At 45.9% G+C, this 14,485-nt stretch overlaps 2 protein-coding genes across 2 annotated transcripts; both read left to right on the top strand.

Moving 5' to 3' along the window:
- Positions 1-3,680: 3,680 nt before the first annotated feature.
- LOC307076167 (guanylyl cyclase-activating protein 2-like) lies at positions 3,681-5,459 on the top strand (the record flags this gene model as incomplete). The annotated part of the gene is made up of 4 exons (XM_079737050.1): positions 3,681-3,881; positions 4,129-4,278; positions 5,131-5,239; positions 5,332-5,459. 4 exons carry the CDS (start codon positions 3,681-3,683, stop codon positions 5,457-5,459), a joined length of 588 nt encoding a protein of 195 aa, XP_079593176.1.
- Positions 5,460-11,119: 5,660 nt separating this feature from the next.
- On the top strand, positions 11,120-12,228 carry guca1g (guanylate cyclase activator 1g; the record flags this gene model as incomplete). Its single annotated transcript, XM_079737368.1, has 4 exons — positions 11,120-11,320; positions 11,400-11,549; positions 11,782-11,881; positions 12,110-12,228. The coding sequence occupies 4 exons, from the start codon at positions 11,120-11,122 to the stop codon at positions 12,226-12,228; spliced, it is 570 nt and encodes a 189-aa protein (XP_079593494.1).
- Positions 12,229-14,485: the final 2,257 nt, after the last annotated feature.

Genomic DNA, 14,485 nt, shown 5'->3' on the forward strand with positions numbered 1-14,485 from the left:
GTGTTGTGACAAAATTCAAAGAGGAAGTGCAGACTGCAAATGGAGGACGTGATTTTTGGACTTTTCACTGTATTTTGCATCAGGAGGCATTGTGTTGCAAGTCATTAAAGATGGATAACGTCATGAAGGTGGTCGTCCAAACTGTTAATTTCATCCGATCGAGAGGCCAGAATCACCGTCAGTTTGACAGCCTTCTCAGGGAGAACGACCACAACCATGGCCTGCCATACCACACCGAGGTAAGATGGTTAAGCCGAGGTGCTGTGCTGAGGCGTTTCTTTGATTTACGAGGGGAAATTGAAGAGTTCATGGAAAAAAAGGGAAAACCAGTGGTAGAATTTCAGTCCACAGAATGGATACAGGACCTTGCCTTTATGGTGGATATCACACAGCACGCAAATAACTTGAACAAATTAATGCAAGGGCGCAACAGAGTTGTCACACAGTATAATGACAGTATATGTGCGTTCAAGTTGAAGCTGTCATTGTGGGAGATACAACTCGCGGGTTGTGACGCTTCTCATTTTCCTTGTCTGAAAGATGTATGCGCGACCCAACATGCTGCACACATGAAGCGGTTCAAAGACAAAATAACAGGACTATTGCGGGAGTTTGAACAACGCTTTCAGATTTTTGGTGAACTGGAAAAAGACTTCAAAGTTTTTTGCTCACCATTCACCGTGAATGCCGCAGATCTGCCCGTCAACATTCAACTTGAAATAATAGACTTGCAGTGTGATTCAGATTTGAAAGGCAAATTTGCCGCAGCTGGCTTGGACACATTTTATCAGAATCTCTTGCCAGGTTACCCCAACTTGACAGCCCTTGCTGCAAAGGTGTTGTGCATGTTTGGAACCACATATCTTTGTGAGCAAGTGTTCTCTGTAATGAGCATCAATAAAACAAAGCTGCGCTCAAAGCTCACGCACAAGCACTTGAATGAAATTCTGAAATTGGCTGCCACTCAGGATGTGACGCCTGATATTGATGCACTTGTGGAAGCTAAAAGATGCCAGGTTTCAGGAGTAAAATAAACAGTGGGTAACCCCACTTAAAAATGCTGCATGAGACACTGCTCCCTGATGTAGATGTGAACATGAATGTCTTCTGTGGAGATTTAATGAAAGTGAATCGTGTGGGATTTACTATAATAATGTCAGTCACTTCAGTTCATAAGTTTGGTTGATTGACATTTTTCATGCATTGCACAGCTTTTATTTTTCTATCAATAAAGTGTAGCCTACAAGGCAAGGAGTAAATCAACCTTATTGAATAGTTTCTACCTCCGTTTGTATGGTTTGGTTAGCCCAGGATTAATATGTGGAAATGACAAAATTAAGTATTTGATACCTAGAAGAGATGTTTGTATTTTGTTCAATCTCAGATAGGCTGAGACTCAAAGTTGTGTGCCTTTGTAGATACACTGAGACGAAGTTTAAGTTCCAATCGCTGAGGTATTGTTCTAATTGCACACTTTGCACAATTTTCAACTTATTTGAAGTGTTTGTTTTTGCAATAGGATTATTTGTGATGTATACATTTTCTGAATGTGCTACTATTTTGTACCAAATTAAAACAAAGAAAACAATCTGAAATTGTCGTTATTTTTAATTATGCCATATTTTTACCGGTCCGGCCCACTTGGGAATAGATTATCCTCCATGTGGCCCCTGAGCTAAAATGAGTTTGACACCCCTGCTTTAGAGGCAGGGTGTGGGTCTGAACTATGTTCCAATATGGGGTTGTGGTCCCTATGGACTACAGTGCAGACATAATATAATGAAGGTATTCTTCTGGGCTCCTCAGAGCATGAGGACACAGTAGCAACAAGCAGCACATCAGACCTCTGAGGCCAGAGGAGGTTACTACGACGACCCAAAGGTGCATCGACTCAGGAAACGGTCTGGAGCCACACCATACGTTCTCTAGCTACTACACAGGGTTATCCTCGGCCAATAACACACCTGTGACTGACAGGGAGATGGAATCACAGACCAATCAGGGAAGAAATGGTCACTAACACTTGATAGATGGCGGTGATACTGATTCTGCAGGGTCTTGTTGTTCTGTCTGACTGTATCTTAAAGGAACAATTTGGGTTTGTCAAAAACGTGAGAAGGCCATTTTGAAGGTGGCTTGTCTGAAAGGTGTTCTGGGAAATGTGTGGTGTTGTTACAGCCCTCCTCACCCTCTCACTTCACTTCTCAGTGTCTCTGATCAGCCTTATTGGCACAAACACTGTGTTCTGTGGCCAACGGGGCCGCTGCCAAGACTAAAGAGCATAGAAAGGTACTAAAGCCTTGTCAGCAACGGAGAGGTTTAACCACAAACAATAATGGCTTTGCTCATTTTAATGTTTGTTTTTTCCACTTCTTAAACTCAATTATTTAGGTAAATACAGCTTTGGGTTGAAAATAAGGTAGCAAGCAGTCGTAAATTAGGATTTGGTCAGTATTGTCTTGATAAAAGAGTTGTTTAATCTACTTACTCAAAGTATACTAATACATAAGCTTCTTGCACAAAGGGGGGTCCCTCTCCATTCAGGTCCTGTCAACGGTTCAGCGGCCAGCTTGTGCTTCAGGCTCTGATTGATTATCCTAAAGCTAATGCAATCTATCTAATTCAGAGAGATTGGTACGACGCCAGGTAATTGGATGTAGGCAAGTATCTTCGTACAGGAAAAGACTGATTACAGGCATATACAGACTGATCTGAGATACTGTATACTGGTGTATATACATGTTCATCCATCAATACATTCCTTGCTACATATATAGTCTTCTGTGTGTGTGTGTGTGTATGGTTGTACAATCATTGATTAATCAGGTCACTGATATATATTGCAACAGTCTTCACAGTAGGAATTGCCATTTTCTTTTTCCAATAAATGCCTAACTGTGTGTCCACTGCCCCCTGATCTCCACCCTGATGCAACTATAATAATTCCCCTTGAACTCACACTGCCCAAATGTGACTTGCACACAACTATAATAATTCACCTTGGCAGCGCAATTCAAAAAGAAAAGCATCAGACAGTTAAGTTGTCATGGAAATCATACAGTTAAAAATCACATTCATACAATGAAAGGTAAATCCATAGATATCGGTTACCATTATCTCCTCATGTAAATCAGTTGAATTATTGAGGTTTCTCCCTTGATGACAATATTGGGTTATGGTTATACCAGTACCAAGGGCGTAATGTATTAGCCAGAAATCAGGTCTCAAACCATTACAAACCATAACATCTCAGCAATTATTGCTCCAAATAAATTCCAGGCATTGCTATTAAGAATTACTAGATTACTAGAATCTTGTGTAGCCATGCACGCTCTGAGGAATCACCGTATCTGGTCAAAATAACTCCATTATCCTTTGTGATAATGGTGCAACCAGCCGTAATAGAACCAGACAGACAAGTGTCCCTTGTTTGCTGTCAGGTAAAGTAAGCCTACTGTTAACGAGATGCACTGCTGTGGTGCTCTGCTGGGTAGGGTTACCCTGCTTAGGTAGTCAGCAGTGGGCTTATCCTGAGGCTCATCGCCTGAGCCCCTCTGGTTCCCAGCAGGAGGGACCCTGGGACACGAGGTTATAACTGAACCGGTCGACACCGCTGGCTTCAGGAGACACTGCAGACACCAGGGAACGGAGAAGAGGTGTTGGATGAAGCCATCCCCAGCATGGGGCAGATAAACCAAACGGGGAGGTACGACGAGGAGATCGACGTCAAGGCGCTTCAGGAGATGTACAAGATGTTTGTGGTGGAGTGTCCCAGCGGCGTGCTGTTCCTGCACGAGTTCAAGAGGTTCTTCGGGGTCGATCCGACGGGTGAGGCATCGGACTACGCTGAGGCCATGTTCCGGGCGTTTGACAGGAACGGGGTGAGGAGGTTTCTGAAGCCCCATCTTACCACCCTTTATACGAGGAACCGTGGTGGTCTAAACTCATGATGATGTGTTCTGATCTTCATCAACAGGGTAACACCACTGATTTGTGTTGATTTCTTATCAACAGGATAACCACTGATTTGTGTTGATTTCTTATCAAAAGGAAAACACCACTGATTTGTGTTCTGATCTTCATCAACAGGATAACACCACTGATTTGTGTTCTGATCTTCATCAACAGGATAACACCATTGATTTCCTAGAGTTTGTGGCGGCGTTGAACCTGGTTTTCCGAGGCGACTTGGAGCACAAGCTGCGCTGGTCGTTCAAAGTGTACGACAAAGACAGCAACGGCTACGTGGACCGCAGCGAGCTGCACTCCATCATCGACGTGAGTTCAAACGAGTTGACAAATCGCGGGTATTGAAGGGGAAAGAGTCCTGTTATCAGAGAAGTGACAGTTATCAAAGGTCATCTGATATATGTAGGTGCTATTATTGATAGTAGCCTCCCTCCCCAGATCACTAACCCCTCCCTCCCCAGATCACTAACCCCTCCCTCCCCAGATCACTAACCCCGCCCTCCCCAGAGCACTAACCCCTCCCTCCCCAGAGCACTAACCTCTCCCTCCCCAGAGCACTGACCCCTCCCTCCCCAGAGCACTAACCTCTCCCTCCCTCCCCAGAGCACTAACCCCTCCCTCCCCAGTTCACTAACCCCTCCCTCCCTCCCCAGAGCACTAACCCCGCCCTCCCTCCCCAGAGCACTAACCCCTCCCTCCCCAGAGCACTAACCCCGCCCTCCCTCCCCAGAGCACTAACCCCTCCCTCCCCAGAGCACTAACCCCGCCCTCCCTCCCCAGAGCACTAACCCCTCCCTCCCCAGAGCACTAACCCCTCCCTCCCCAGAGCACTAACCCCGCCCTCCCTCCCCAGAGCACTAACCCCTCCCTCCCCAGATCACTAACCCCTCCCTCCCTCCCCAGAGCACTAACCCCTCCCTCCCCAGAGCACTAACCCCGCCCTCCCTCCCCAGAGCACTAACCCCGCCCTCCCTCCCCAGAGCACTAACCCCGCCCTCCCTCCCCAGAGCACTAACCCCTCCCTCCCCAGAGCACTAACCCCGCCCTCCCTCCCCAGAGCACTAACCCCGCCTTCCCTCCCCAGAGCACTAACCCCTCCCTCCCTCCCCAGAGCACTAACCCCGCCCTCCCCAGAGCACTAACCCCGCCCTCCCTCCCCAGAGCATCTACCGAGTGAACAGAAGCACCAAGAGGGAGGTGAAGGACGGCCAGCTGAGCGTGGACCAGGTGGTGGACGGGATCCTGCAGGCGGTGGATTCCGACCGAGACGGTGAGCTGTAGGGATAGATATAGATGGATATAATGTATATGTAGGTCAGGTAGTGATGGGCTGGGGTGAACTAGATGCTACTGTCTCTCCAGGTCATATTAATATCTACGAGTTCATCAGAGGGGCCCAGCAGGACCCCTGGGTTCTGAACATGTTGAAGCTGGACATGAACCCCTCAGGGTGGGTGCTGGAGCAGAGGAGGATGAGTGCCCACTGCTGAAGGGACCCAGAGAACGCACCATCGTTTGATGTCACACTGCTACCACTGTTATCTCAGTGTTTGATGTTCCTAGTGTTCTTTAGATCCTTCTAGCATTGTGTGCATTTGTATTTGTAATGTTTTTGTACTGCTTTTCATGCCCGGCTGCACAGCAAGTGTCCCCTGCTGGATGATACGATAGGAACTGAAATGAACTAGATCTTTACAAAACATTTATTGGTACGGTTTTACAATTCATCAAGCAAATAAGTTTCCAAGTTGTTGTGGTTTGTTTTGGAACCGCAATTCGGTGCATGGGACCTACTTCCTGGTGGGGATGGATGCAGCAGTCTGTGGGTCGTGGTGTGTCTGCTCCGTATCGTAGCCTTCAGATTTCAACATGTGCATTAACACATTATAATGAAGAGGGAATAAAGATACTAGCTTTGTTTTAATTTGATGGTCATGCTTTAAAGGTGAGCGCTAAGGGGAGTTTCAGGCCATCTTCTTTAAACAATGGCCACTGTCTAAGTGTTGTGAAATGTCCAACAAGAATGCTGTTGAGCTTCAGAACGTGGTGTAAAGCTGATAGCATACTTTAATAAACACCTTGCGGACCAGCAGCTGAAGCTCATCACCTCATGAAGGGTCCCAGTGGGGTCCCAGTGGGGCCATCCCCTCATGAGGGGTCCCAGTGCCCATCAGGTCCCCTTCTCTAATCAGACCACAGAGCGGAGACGTGTGGATGGAGCTGGCTCCGTTTAAAGAGATCAGCGTGGAGCTGATCTGTGTTCCTAGGACAACCGTGCTTCATTCGGTCTCACGAATCTCACAGACAATATATATAGATATATATTATATCTATATATATAGATATAGATATAATATAATATACAAGGACAGGAATGGGAAATTAGACCAACACGAGGAGGAACAAATAACACGGCTAGGAACCACTCTCTCATTTATTCACTCAAACAGGAAAGTAGGACTTTGTGAGATGTTGGCCGTACATGTTGCAGTAAACATGGTGAGTCCTTACGGTCATCAGACCCTTATGTTAATCCTCTTCTGTTTTAGTTTCATACCACTAGGGCTTTGAAGGTAGACTATTTTTATCTTCCACACTATCCCAGCGTGAGGGATTAGGGCTCGGGTCAGAGCTAGTGGATGAAGACTTGGTGGTCTTAGGTTAAATTTACAACATCTCGCATCTAAGTATCTTACATTTAGCTCAACATGACCTGGTTTTTTAGTGCTGTTTGTGTTTACCTTCAGGGGAATGTTCCCTCGCCAGCATTTCAGTGTCTAGGGTTTCCACAAGCTTCAATTAACTGAAGGTTCTTTACTGATTATCTAAAGCATCAAGTTCCAGGGGGGCAAATCAAAATGACACCAAAATAAGTTTGGGACAGAACCTTTGAACTGGTTGACCTTAATCACGATGGTAGGAAAAACCTATTGCCTCAAAATAAACTTTTCAAAATTGCTTCACGATGAAGGAGGTCCGATGTCTTTAATGGAAAGGTTTCCCATCAGCAATAACAAGAAGTATATTTTCCTGACCTCCAATGGACATTTACATTTACATTTTACATTTAGGGCATTTAGCAGACGCTTTTATCCAAAGCGACTTACAATAAGTGCATTTGTTACAATAAGTACATTTGTCAAAAGAAGTATAATATAATATATCGCTGTCGGTAGAGTAAAGATGTTCATAGAACCAAGTGCAAGTATTACAATCGCTAGGCTAACCCATTCCCCGTGTAAAGCAATGATAGCAGCTACTGTAGATGCTACACAATTAAGTACCTTAAATAAGTGGAATGTACAAGTGCCAGGACGTACAACATTCAATGGTGGCTGTGCATTGGTTTCTATGCAGAGTCGAGGTGAGCTCTGAACAGGTGAGTTTTGAGTCTTTTGCGGAAGCTGGTGAGCTACTCTGCGATCCTGACATCGGTAGGGAGCTCGTTCCACCACTGAGGTCCCTAAACAGAGAAAAGTTGTGACTTCGCTGATCGACCTTTGCTTGCTCTTAGCGATGGCAGTACCAGACGTCCAGCTGAGGTAGTTGAGCGGAGGGATCGAGCTGGGGTGTGTGGCTTTACTAATGCTTGGAGGTAGGCAGGGGCAGTTCCATCGACTGCCTTGTATGCCAGTACCATCATCTTGAATCTGATGCAAGCTATTACAGGGAGCCAGTGGAGGTCTCGGAAGAGGGGGGTTACATGTGAACATGTAACATGATATGATATGTGTGGAGGGCCCCAGGGCCCCGACAGTAAGGAGGGCCCCAGGGCCCAGACAGTAAGGAGGGCCCCAGGGCCCCGACAGTAAGGAGGGCCCCAGGGCCCAGACAGTAAGGAGGGCGCCAGGGCCCCGACAGTAAGGAGGGCGCCAGGGCCCCGACAGTAAGGAGGGCCCCAGGGCCCCGACAGTAATGAGGGCCCCAGGGCCCCGACAGTAAGGAGGGCCCCAGGGCCCAGACAGTGAGGAGGGCCCCAGGGCCCCTCAGCCCGTGTTATTAGGCTAGCGTCTCAAAAGGATGAGATGATCAGTCTGAACTGCACAGTAGGAGAACAGGCCATTATGCCAGAGTTGTGATGGCAGAGGCGAAAACAGGTGTAGCTCATTAAGGTAATCAGGTCTGAGGCAGGGCGGGTAATTAAGGCCAGGAGACACAAACCGTAGAGAAGGCTTTGGTCTGCTTCTTTCAGGGACTCAAAGCAGCCTCGCGCTTCTTCCAGAGTCTGGGTTCATGCCAGTGATGGGATGGAACCAGTGATTTCCTGCTGACAAAAGGGGCAGTCGGGTCTGCCTCCTGTGTGGATGTGACACAGGGCACAAGGACACACATTAATGACAAAAACATATCAATGATACTAATAAAATAATAAATAAATATTAATGAATTCATTATCCACTTTAATTCACACTTTTATTCACAGAGTTTGTGATACAATCAAAAACATTGAAGTCAAAGTGGCAGCCTATCATGTTCACAGCAGTGCACCAGCTAGTCCTGACTCCTCCTCCTCAGGAAACCATGGTTACCAAAACACAGCTAGTTCTGACTCCTCCTCCTCAGGGAGCCATGGTTACCAAAACACAGCTAGTTCTGACTCCTCCTCCTCAGGGAGCCATGGTTACCAAAACACAGCTGGTTCTGACTCCTCCTCCTCAGGGAGCCATGGTTACCAAAACACAGCTAGTTCTGACTCCTCCTCCTCCTCAGGGAGCCATGGCTACCCTAACGCAGGCCAGAAGTCCCCCATACGGTCTGCAGACTGTAACTGATGGGACGTAAGCCCATCAGTGCAGTGGTGGACTGGTGAATCCCACTTCATGCCATATGCAGCAGTAGCAGTAGCAGCAAATGCACAGCAGCACTAGTTCCCAGGGTGAGGTATAGTGCAACTGGAACATTATCTGCTAAAGGATGAGGCACCGGCCTCACTCCCATTAACACCGTCATTATAGCCACAATCATTGTCCCTAATTATGGATGCACCAGCAAAGTGCTTGGGACAATAATGTGGATCACATCGCTGAATTACTCCAGATGACTCCATCCATCATGGAGCTTTCATATGTCAGGGAGCTTCAACTCACAGCAAGAAGTACCTCTTACCATGGAGGTAGCACGTAGCATGTAACATGTTGAGGCCTAAGCCTATTGCCTCCACCAATCACAAGAGCTGCTCTGCGGACCTATGGGCTCAGCCTTAAGTGTGACAAACATAAACAACTGATCTCCACAATTTAAGTCATAGTAGTCAAAGGATTCTAAAAATAATGCCAGGATCGGCCATAGGTTGGGAAGTTTGTCTTAGTTTAAGGGGCAGACAATAAACATCAGGACAAAGAGAGTCTACCAACATAAACGTAGACTGAAGTGCACAATGTGGGCACAATGTGTGTCTCCCAGCCCCCCGAACAAGATTGGAGGCTGGAGGCTCAGTTCACTTTGAAGTGGTCATCTCACACAACCCTCTTCTCTATAACAGCTATTCCATCTGGTATAGAAAGTTAATCAAATATTCTATGCAGGAAGATGACCTCCATTTATTGTGTGAAATACGTTGGAATGTCAAGCCTTTCCTGCTTTAGCATGCTATAGTTGTTAGCTGCTATTGAAAAAATAATGATTGAAGCATTTTCTGAATCAGTTTTGGTTTAGTGTCACTATAATAAAGATTAGGAGTGGCTGATCTGTCTTATTTAAGAATATAGAAAATCAAGAAATAGAGGAGAGGTGGCCTGGTATTATGAAGCAGCCTTTAAACCCTTCCCCATTCCCTCTTATTAACTTAACTGTAGCTTAACTCTCTGAGCTTAATCTCCCAATCTTGACCTGGAAGCCGTGGCTGCCAATCATTCTGTTTGAGGTCCGTCAGGCAATAATGGTTCTGATCAAAGGGACCAACAAGGGGAACAGTGTAACGGGACAGTTATTAGGGGGTCCTCCTTTGGGACCTGAAGACCTCCCAACACTCATCTCTCCAAACGATTAGACTGCAGTTCAGAGAACGACCACTGCCTGCACTGCTTTGCTGCCCAACAGCCTGGTTAGTAATTGGCGAACACTTCAAATCCTCATTAATTCTATCTGGGAGGCAGGCGTCTGCCCAACAGAACACAGAGTAACGACCTGTGCCAGATCCACGAGAGACTGATTAGAAAACAAATAAAGGTCTTCCTCTTCCCACCACAGTGGCTATCACCTCCTTTAAAGTCAAGCCAGTGTACACGATCATCAATGGCCATAGCTGACGAAGTATGAGGAGGGGGTTATTAAGAAGAGAGTAAAGATGCACCATATATAGTACCTCTATTATTATATAATATATAGATACATTAATAAATATATATTTGATAATATCATTAACTGAGGCTTGTTTCACATAGTCAGGTTTACTGGGGCCACATAGATGCGGTTGACACGTTTCAGTGATCTAAACAAGAAAAGGCTTCAGTGTAACCTAAGACTCCCAAGGACCAAGAACCTTTTCTCTGCACAACTTAGCGCTTTGACTTCCTGGCAGCCTATTTGATTCTTCTGGTTTCTTAATGATACCCTTATCCTGAGTAATACCTCATCAACACATCACTCCGTCACACTCGTCCACTTCCATCCCTTCAGTCTTTGACCAGTAGAATGTTTTGTTTTTCTGCTGGGTTGTGTGTTAGTAAGCTGTTGACCCATCCTCCAAACTCAGTGGCTCAGCTGGTCCTGAGGTCATCCAAATGTATCTACTGGAGCTTGGTGGTTCTCTCATCTGTGAAACCTCCTAGAACTCAAACAATCAAATATGCTACACACCATTCTCAGAGCGCTAAAATCAATTCATTCAATCTTTTGTCAAAATTTAAACAATTTGGTTGGTTTCGGCCCAGGACTCAGGAGAGATCGACTCATCCACTCATACAGGTCACAGGGCAACTGGATTAGCCTGGAAGCTTCCCAGAAATAGCCCCCGCAGGTTAAACACTACAGCTGTAGGAGCAGTCAGATCATGTCTCCAGCCTGGGAACACTTTACTGCGATGGGTTCTGAGGAACACTGAAACAGACTTTTACTCCATTCTGCTTCTGATCTGAAGGGTATTCATGAATGTTCATGGTTGAGCTTGTTTGTGCTTCTACATTATGATTATAGTTTGACTAGTGACATCATGGGTCAGACAGAGAGCATCGATGATGAGGAAATTACTCTTCAAGAAATTCAGGAGCTCTACCGCAAATTTGCCTTTGAATGCCCGAGTGGAAACCTCCACCTGCACGAGTTCAAGAGGATATTCGGTGTGAACTGCACCTCCAGCGAGGAGGAGGCTGCCTACATGGAGAACGTGTTCCGGTCCTTTGACACCAACCAGGTATGTTGGATATCTTAGATGATGACTGTGTTGTGAGCCCAGGACAGAATAACATCGTCCACACGCTGTGGTCTAATAGGACAACAAGATCGACTTCATGGAGTACGTAGCGGCCATTCACCTGGTGCTCCGAGGGAAGCTGGAGGACAAGCTTAAGTGGTCCTTCAAGGTGTACGACAGCGATGGCAATGGCTGCCTGGACAGGAGGGAAGTGAAACATGTGCTGAAAGTAAGCATGGGTCAACATATTCATCATTTAGAGAAAAAGATTCAAAATAAACATTCATCATTTAGAGAAAAAGATTCAAAATAAATTTTGAATACGTTTTCTGTGATGCTGTGTAAAATATGTTTGTGTAATGATTTGTTCGTGGTCTTCTGCCATTCCGATATATTTGACATGGTTGGTTATAAATGCTACATGATCAGTTTGTGTGTATAATGATTGTTCGTGTCCTTAGATTATCAACATGCTGAAGAAGCACAATAACCCCGCTCCCCAAGTCAAGGTGGAGGACATCTGTGACCGGATATTTGAACTGGTCGATGTCAACAACGATGGTGAGCATGTCTAGGACTACACACACGGCTGTGGAGTAACTGGTGGTGATGACAAATGTACTTATTGTAAGTCGCTTTGGATAAAGGCGTCTGCTAAATGCCCTGACTGGAAATGTCTTAATGTAAATGTGATGACTAACTAAGTCTTAAACTGGTTTCAACAAACAATGTTTGCATGTTTCTGTCCGACCATTTAAAATGGATGCACCTCCTTTGTGTGGTTCTTAGAGCGGATCTCTCTAGAGGAGTTCATGGAGGGAGCGCAGAAGGACCCGTGGGTCCTGGAGCAGCTCAAACTGGACATTGCGCCGTGTGGCTGGTTCCTGAACAGCAAGACGAGGTCCTGACTCAACCGTCTTCACCTCCACGTGGAATCTTTACTCTTTGGATTCTTCTTGTGGGCCAGGGGGGACAGACCCTTTGGGGGGTACAAACAAGGCCTGACAGTGAGGTCTCAGTGACACAAGGCAAAGACAAAGACTCAGAACAACCAGACAATGCATGATGAAGAATGATGTCCATGTGTTCAGCTTGGAATGAGGAGAGGGAAACCTGTCTATGTTAGAGTAAGGGTTAGGGTTAGCCTAACCCTAACCCTAACCTGTCTATGTTAGGGTTAGGGTTAGCCTAACATAGACAGGTTAGGGTTAGCCTAACCCTAACCTGTCTATGTTTCCATGCAATAATCAGAATGCCAATCAGCATGGAAATGTTTTATCCAATGGGCTAATAAAAATGATTTAATACATGCTAGGGCAGGATTTTTCACGCCTCATATTGTTTTGCTTTATCTGGGAATTGAAAAGGTTAAAATATTCAATGAGATATTCTTACCATCTTTATCAACATTTAAACCTGGATGCATTTGGAGTTGCATTGCAGTGTTTAATGAGAAAAGGATAGAGGGACAGACTTTATTTTACAGAAAATGAACGGAAAGAATAAAAGAGACACAAATTATTGTTCATATTGTGTTAATCCAAAGTTTTTTAATTTGTCATTATCATTCATCCATTCCCAATATATGTATCTTGGACAGGGGGACATAGTTTAATTAGATAAAGCAGATTGATGTCGATAGATGAACGATAATGGGAATTAAAGGGAGAATAATAGTAGACACCATTACATTCTCCTGAAGGAAAGGCTCATGCGATTTTTTTTTTTTAGTTTGTCTGTGTGTGTGTGTGTGTGTGTGTGTATGTGTGAGTGTGTGTGTCTGTGTGTGTCTGTGGGCGTGTGTGTATGTGTGTGTGTGTGTGTGTCCAGGTGTGTGTCAACAGATCTACAATCAATAAAGGTTTGCATTCCATTATTTTGTTCCTCTCTTTGTAAACTTTGGTGTGAAGATGCAAAGCGTTTCTTGCCGTGTAGATATGACCCCATCTGCTGAGCTGAACTGAGACCATGGATTTAGGAGTGTTTATCTCAGGCCCTCCTCCCACGGCTCCGATCCCCCAGCCTGAGTTCCCCTGCTTCCTCTGCCAGATGTTTGTGTTCCCCGCCAGTGGAAGCTGTCCCTGAAGGAGCTGTGGCCGTGAGAAGGTCCCTGGAGCCTCAGGGTGCTGTAGCCAGGGAACGAGTGGTTAGGGAGCCTTAGTCGGCCCTGGAGCCTCAGGGTGCTGTAGCCAGGGAACGAGTGGTTAGGGAGCCTTAGTCGGCCCTGGAGCCTCAGGGTGCTGTAGCCAGGGAACGAGTGGTTAGGGAGCCTTAGTCGGCCCTGGAGCCTCAGGGTGCTGTAGCCAGGGAACGAGTGGTTAGGGAGCCTTAGTCGGCCCTGGAGCCTCAGGGTGCTGTAGCCAGGGAACGAGTGGTTAGGGAGCCTTAGTCGGCCCTGGAGCCTCAGGGTGCTGTAGCCAGGGAACGAGTGGTTAGGGAGCCTTAGTCGGCCCTGGAGCCTCAGGGTGCTGTAGCCAGGGAACGAGTGGTTAGGGAGCCTTAGTCGGCCCTGGAGCCTCAGGGTGCTGTAGCCAGGGAACGAGTGGTTAGGGAGCCTTAGTCGGCCCTGGAGCCCAACCAAACAATCTTTATTTGGGGTGAGTTTGTATCTCTGTTTAATTGGATTTTCCTGCTTGTACTTTAAAAGTGGGATCCTCCAACCTCTTAATGCAAGCATTGTAGGATGAATTATTTTCATTTCAAATCAGAATTAAATTAAATATCCCATATAAAATACACAGCCCCATGTGCTTTAAAAGGGAATGAGAATGAGAATAATTCAATCACTCACACCTAACATATACTACACACTATGACATTGGGCACTGAAAGTACCTACTGGTATGAAGCTGGACGAATAACACATCTAGATTACCAGAAACCAAAGGTAGGCTGATTGACAGGTTGGGCCTCCCAAGATGTCTATGATACATAGAATATAAACACAACAAGCTACATGCATTAAGCTTAGCTTTAGACATTAAATCAAATATTGCATTTAAAGAACTGTTACTTATAACCAAAACACGTATTCTTATTAAGTAGGCCCATGGTTTCAGTGGATGCCTTGTTTCTGAATCCCGGACACACCCACTGGTAAGAAAAGGTTGCGCAGAAGTGAAACCAAAAGAGAAGAGAGGGAAGATGATCTGGCGTCAAGTGTTC

Source organism: Pollachius pollachius (genome assembly GCF_949987615.1).
Source record: "Pollachius pollachius genome assembly, chromosome: 5".
NCBI lineage: Eukaryota > Metazoa > Chordata > Actinopteri > Gadiformes > Gadidae > Pollachius > Pollachius pollachius.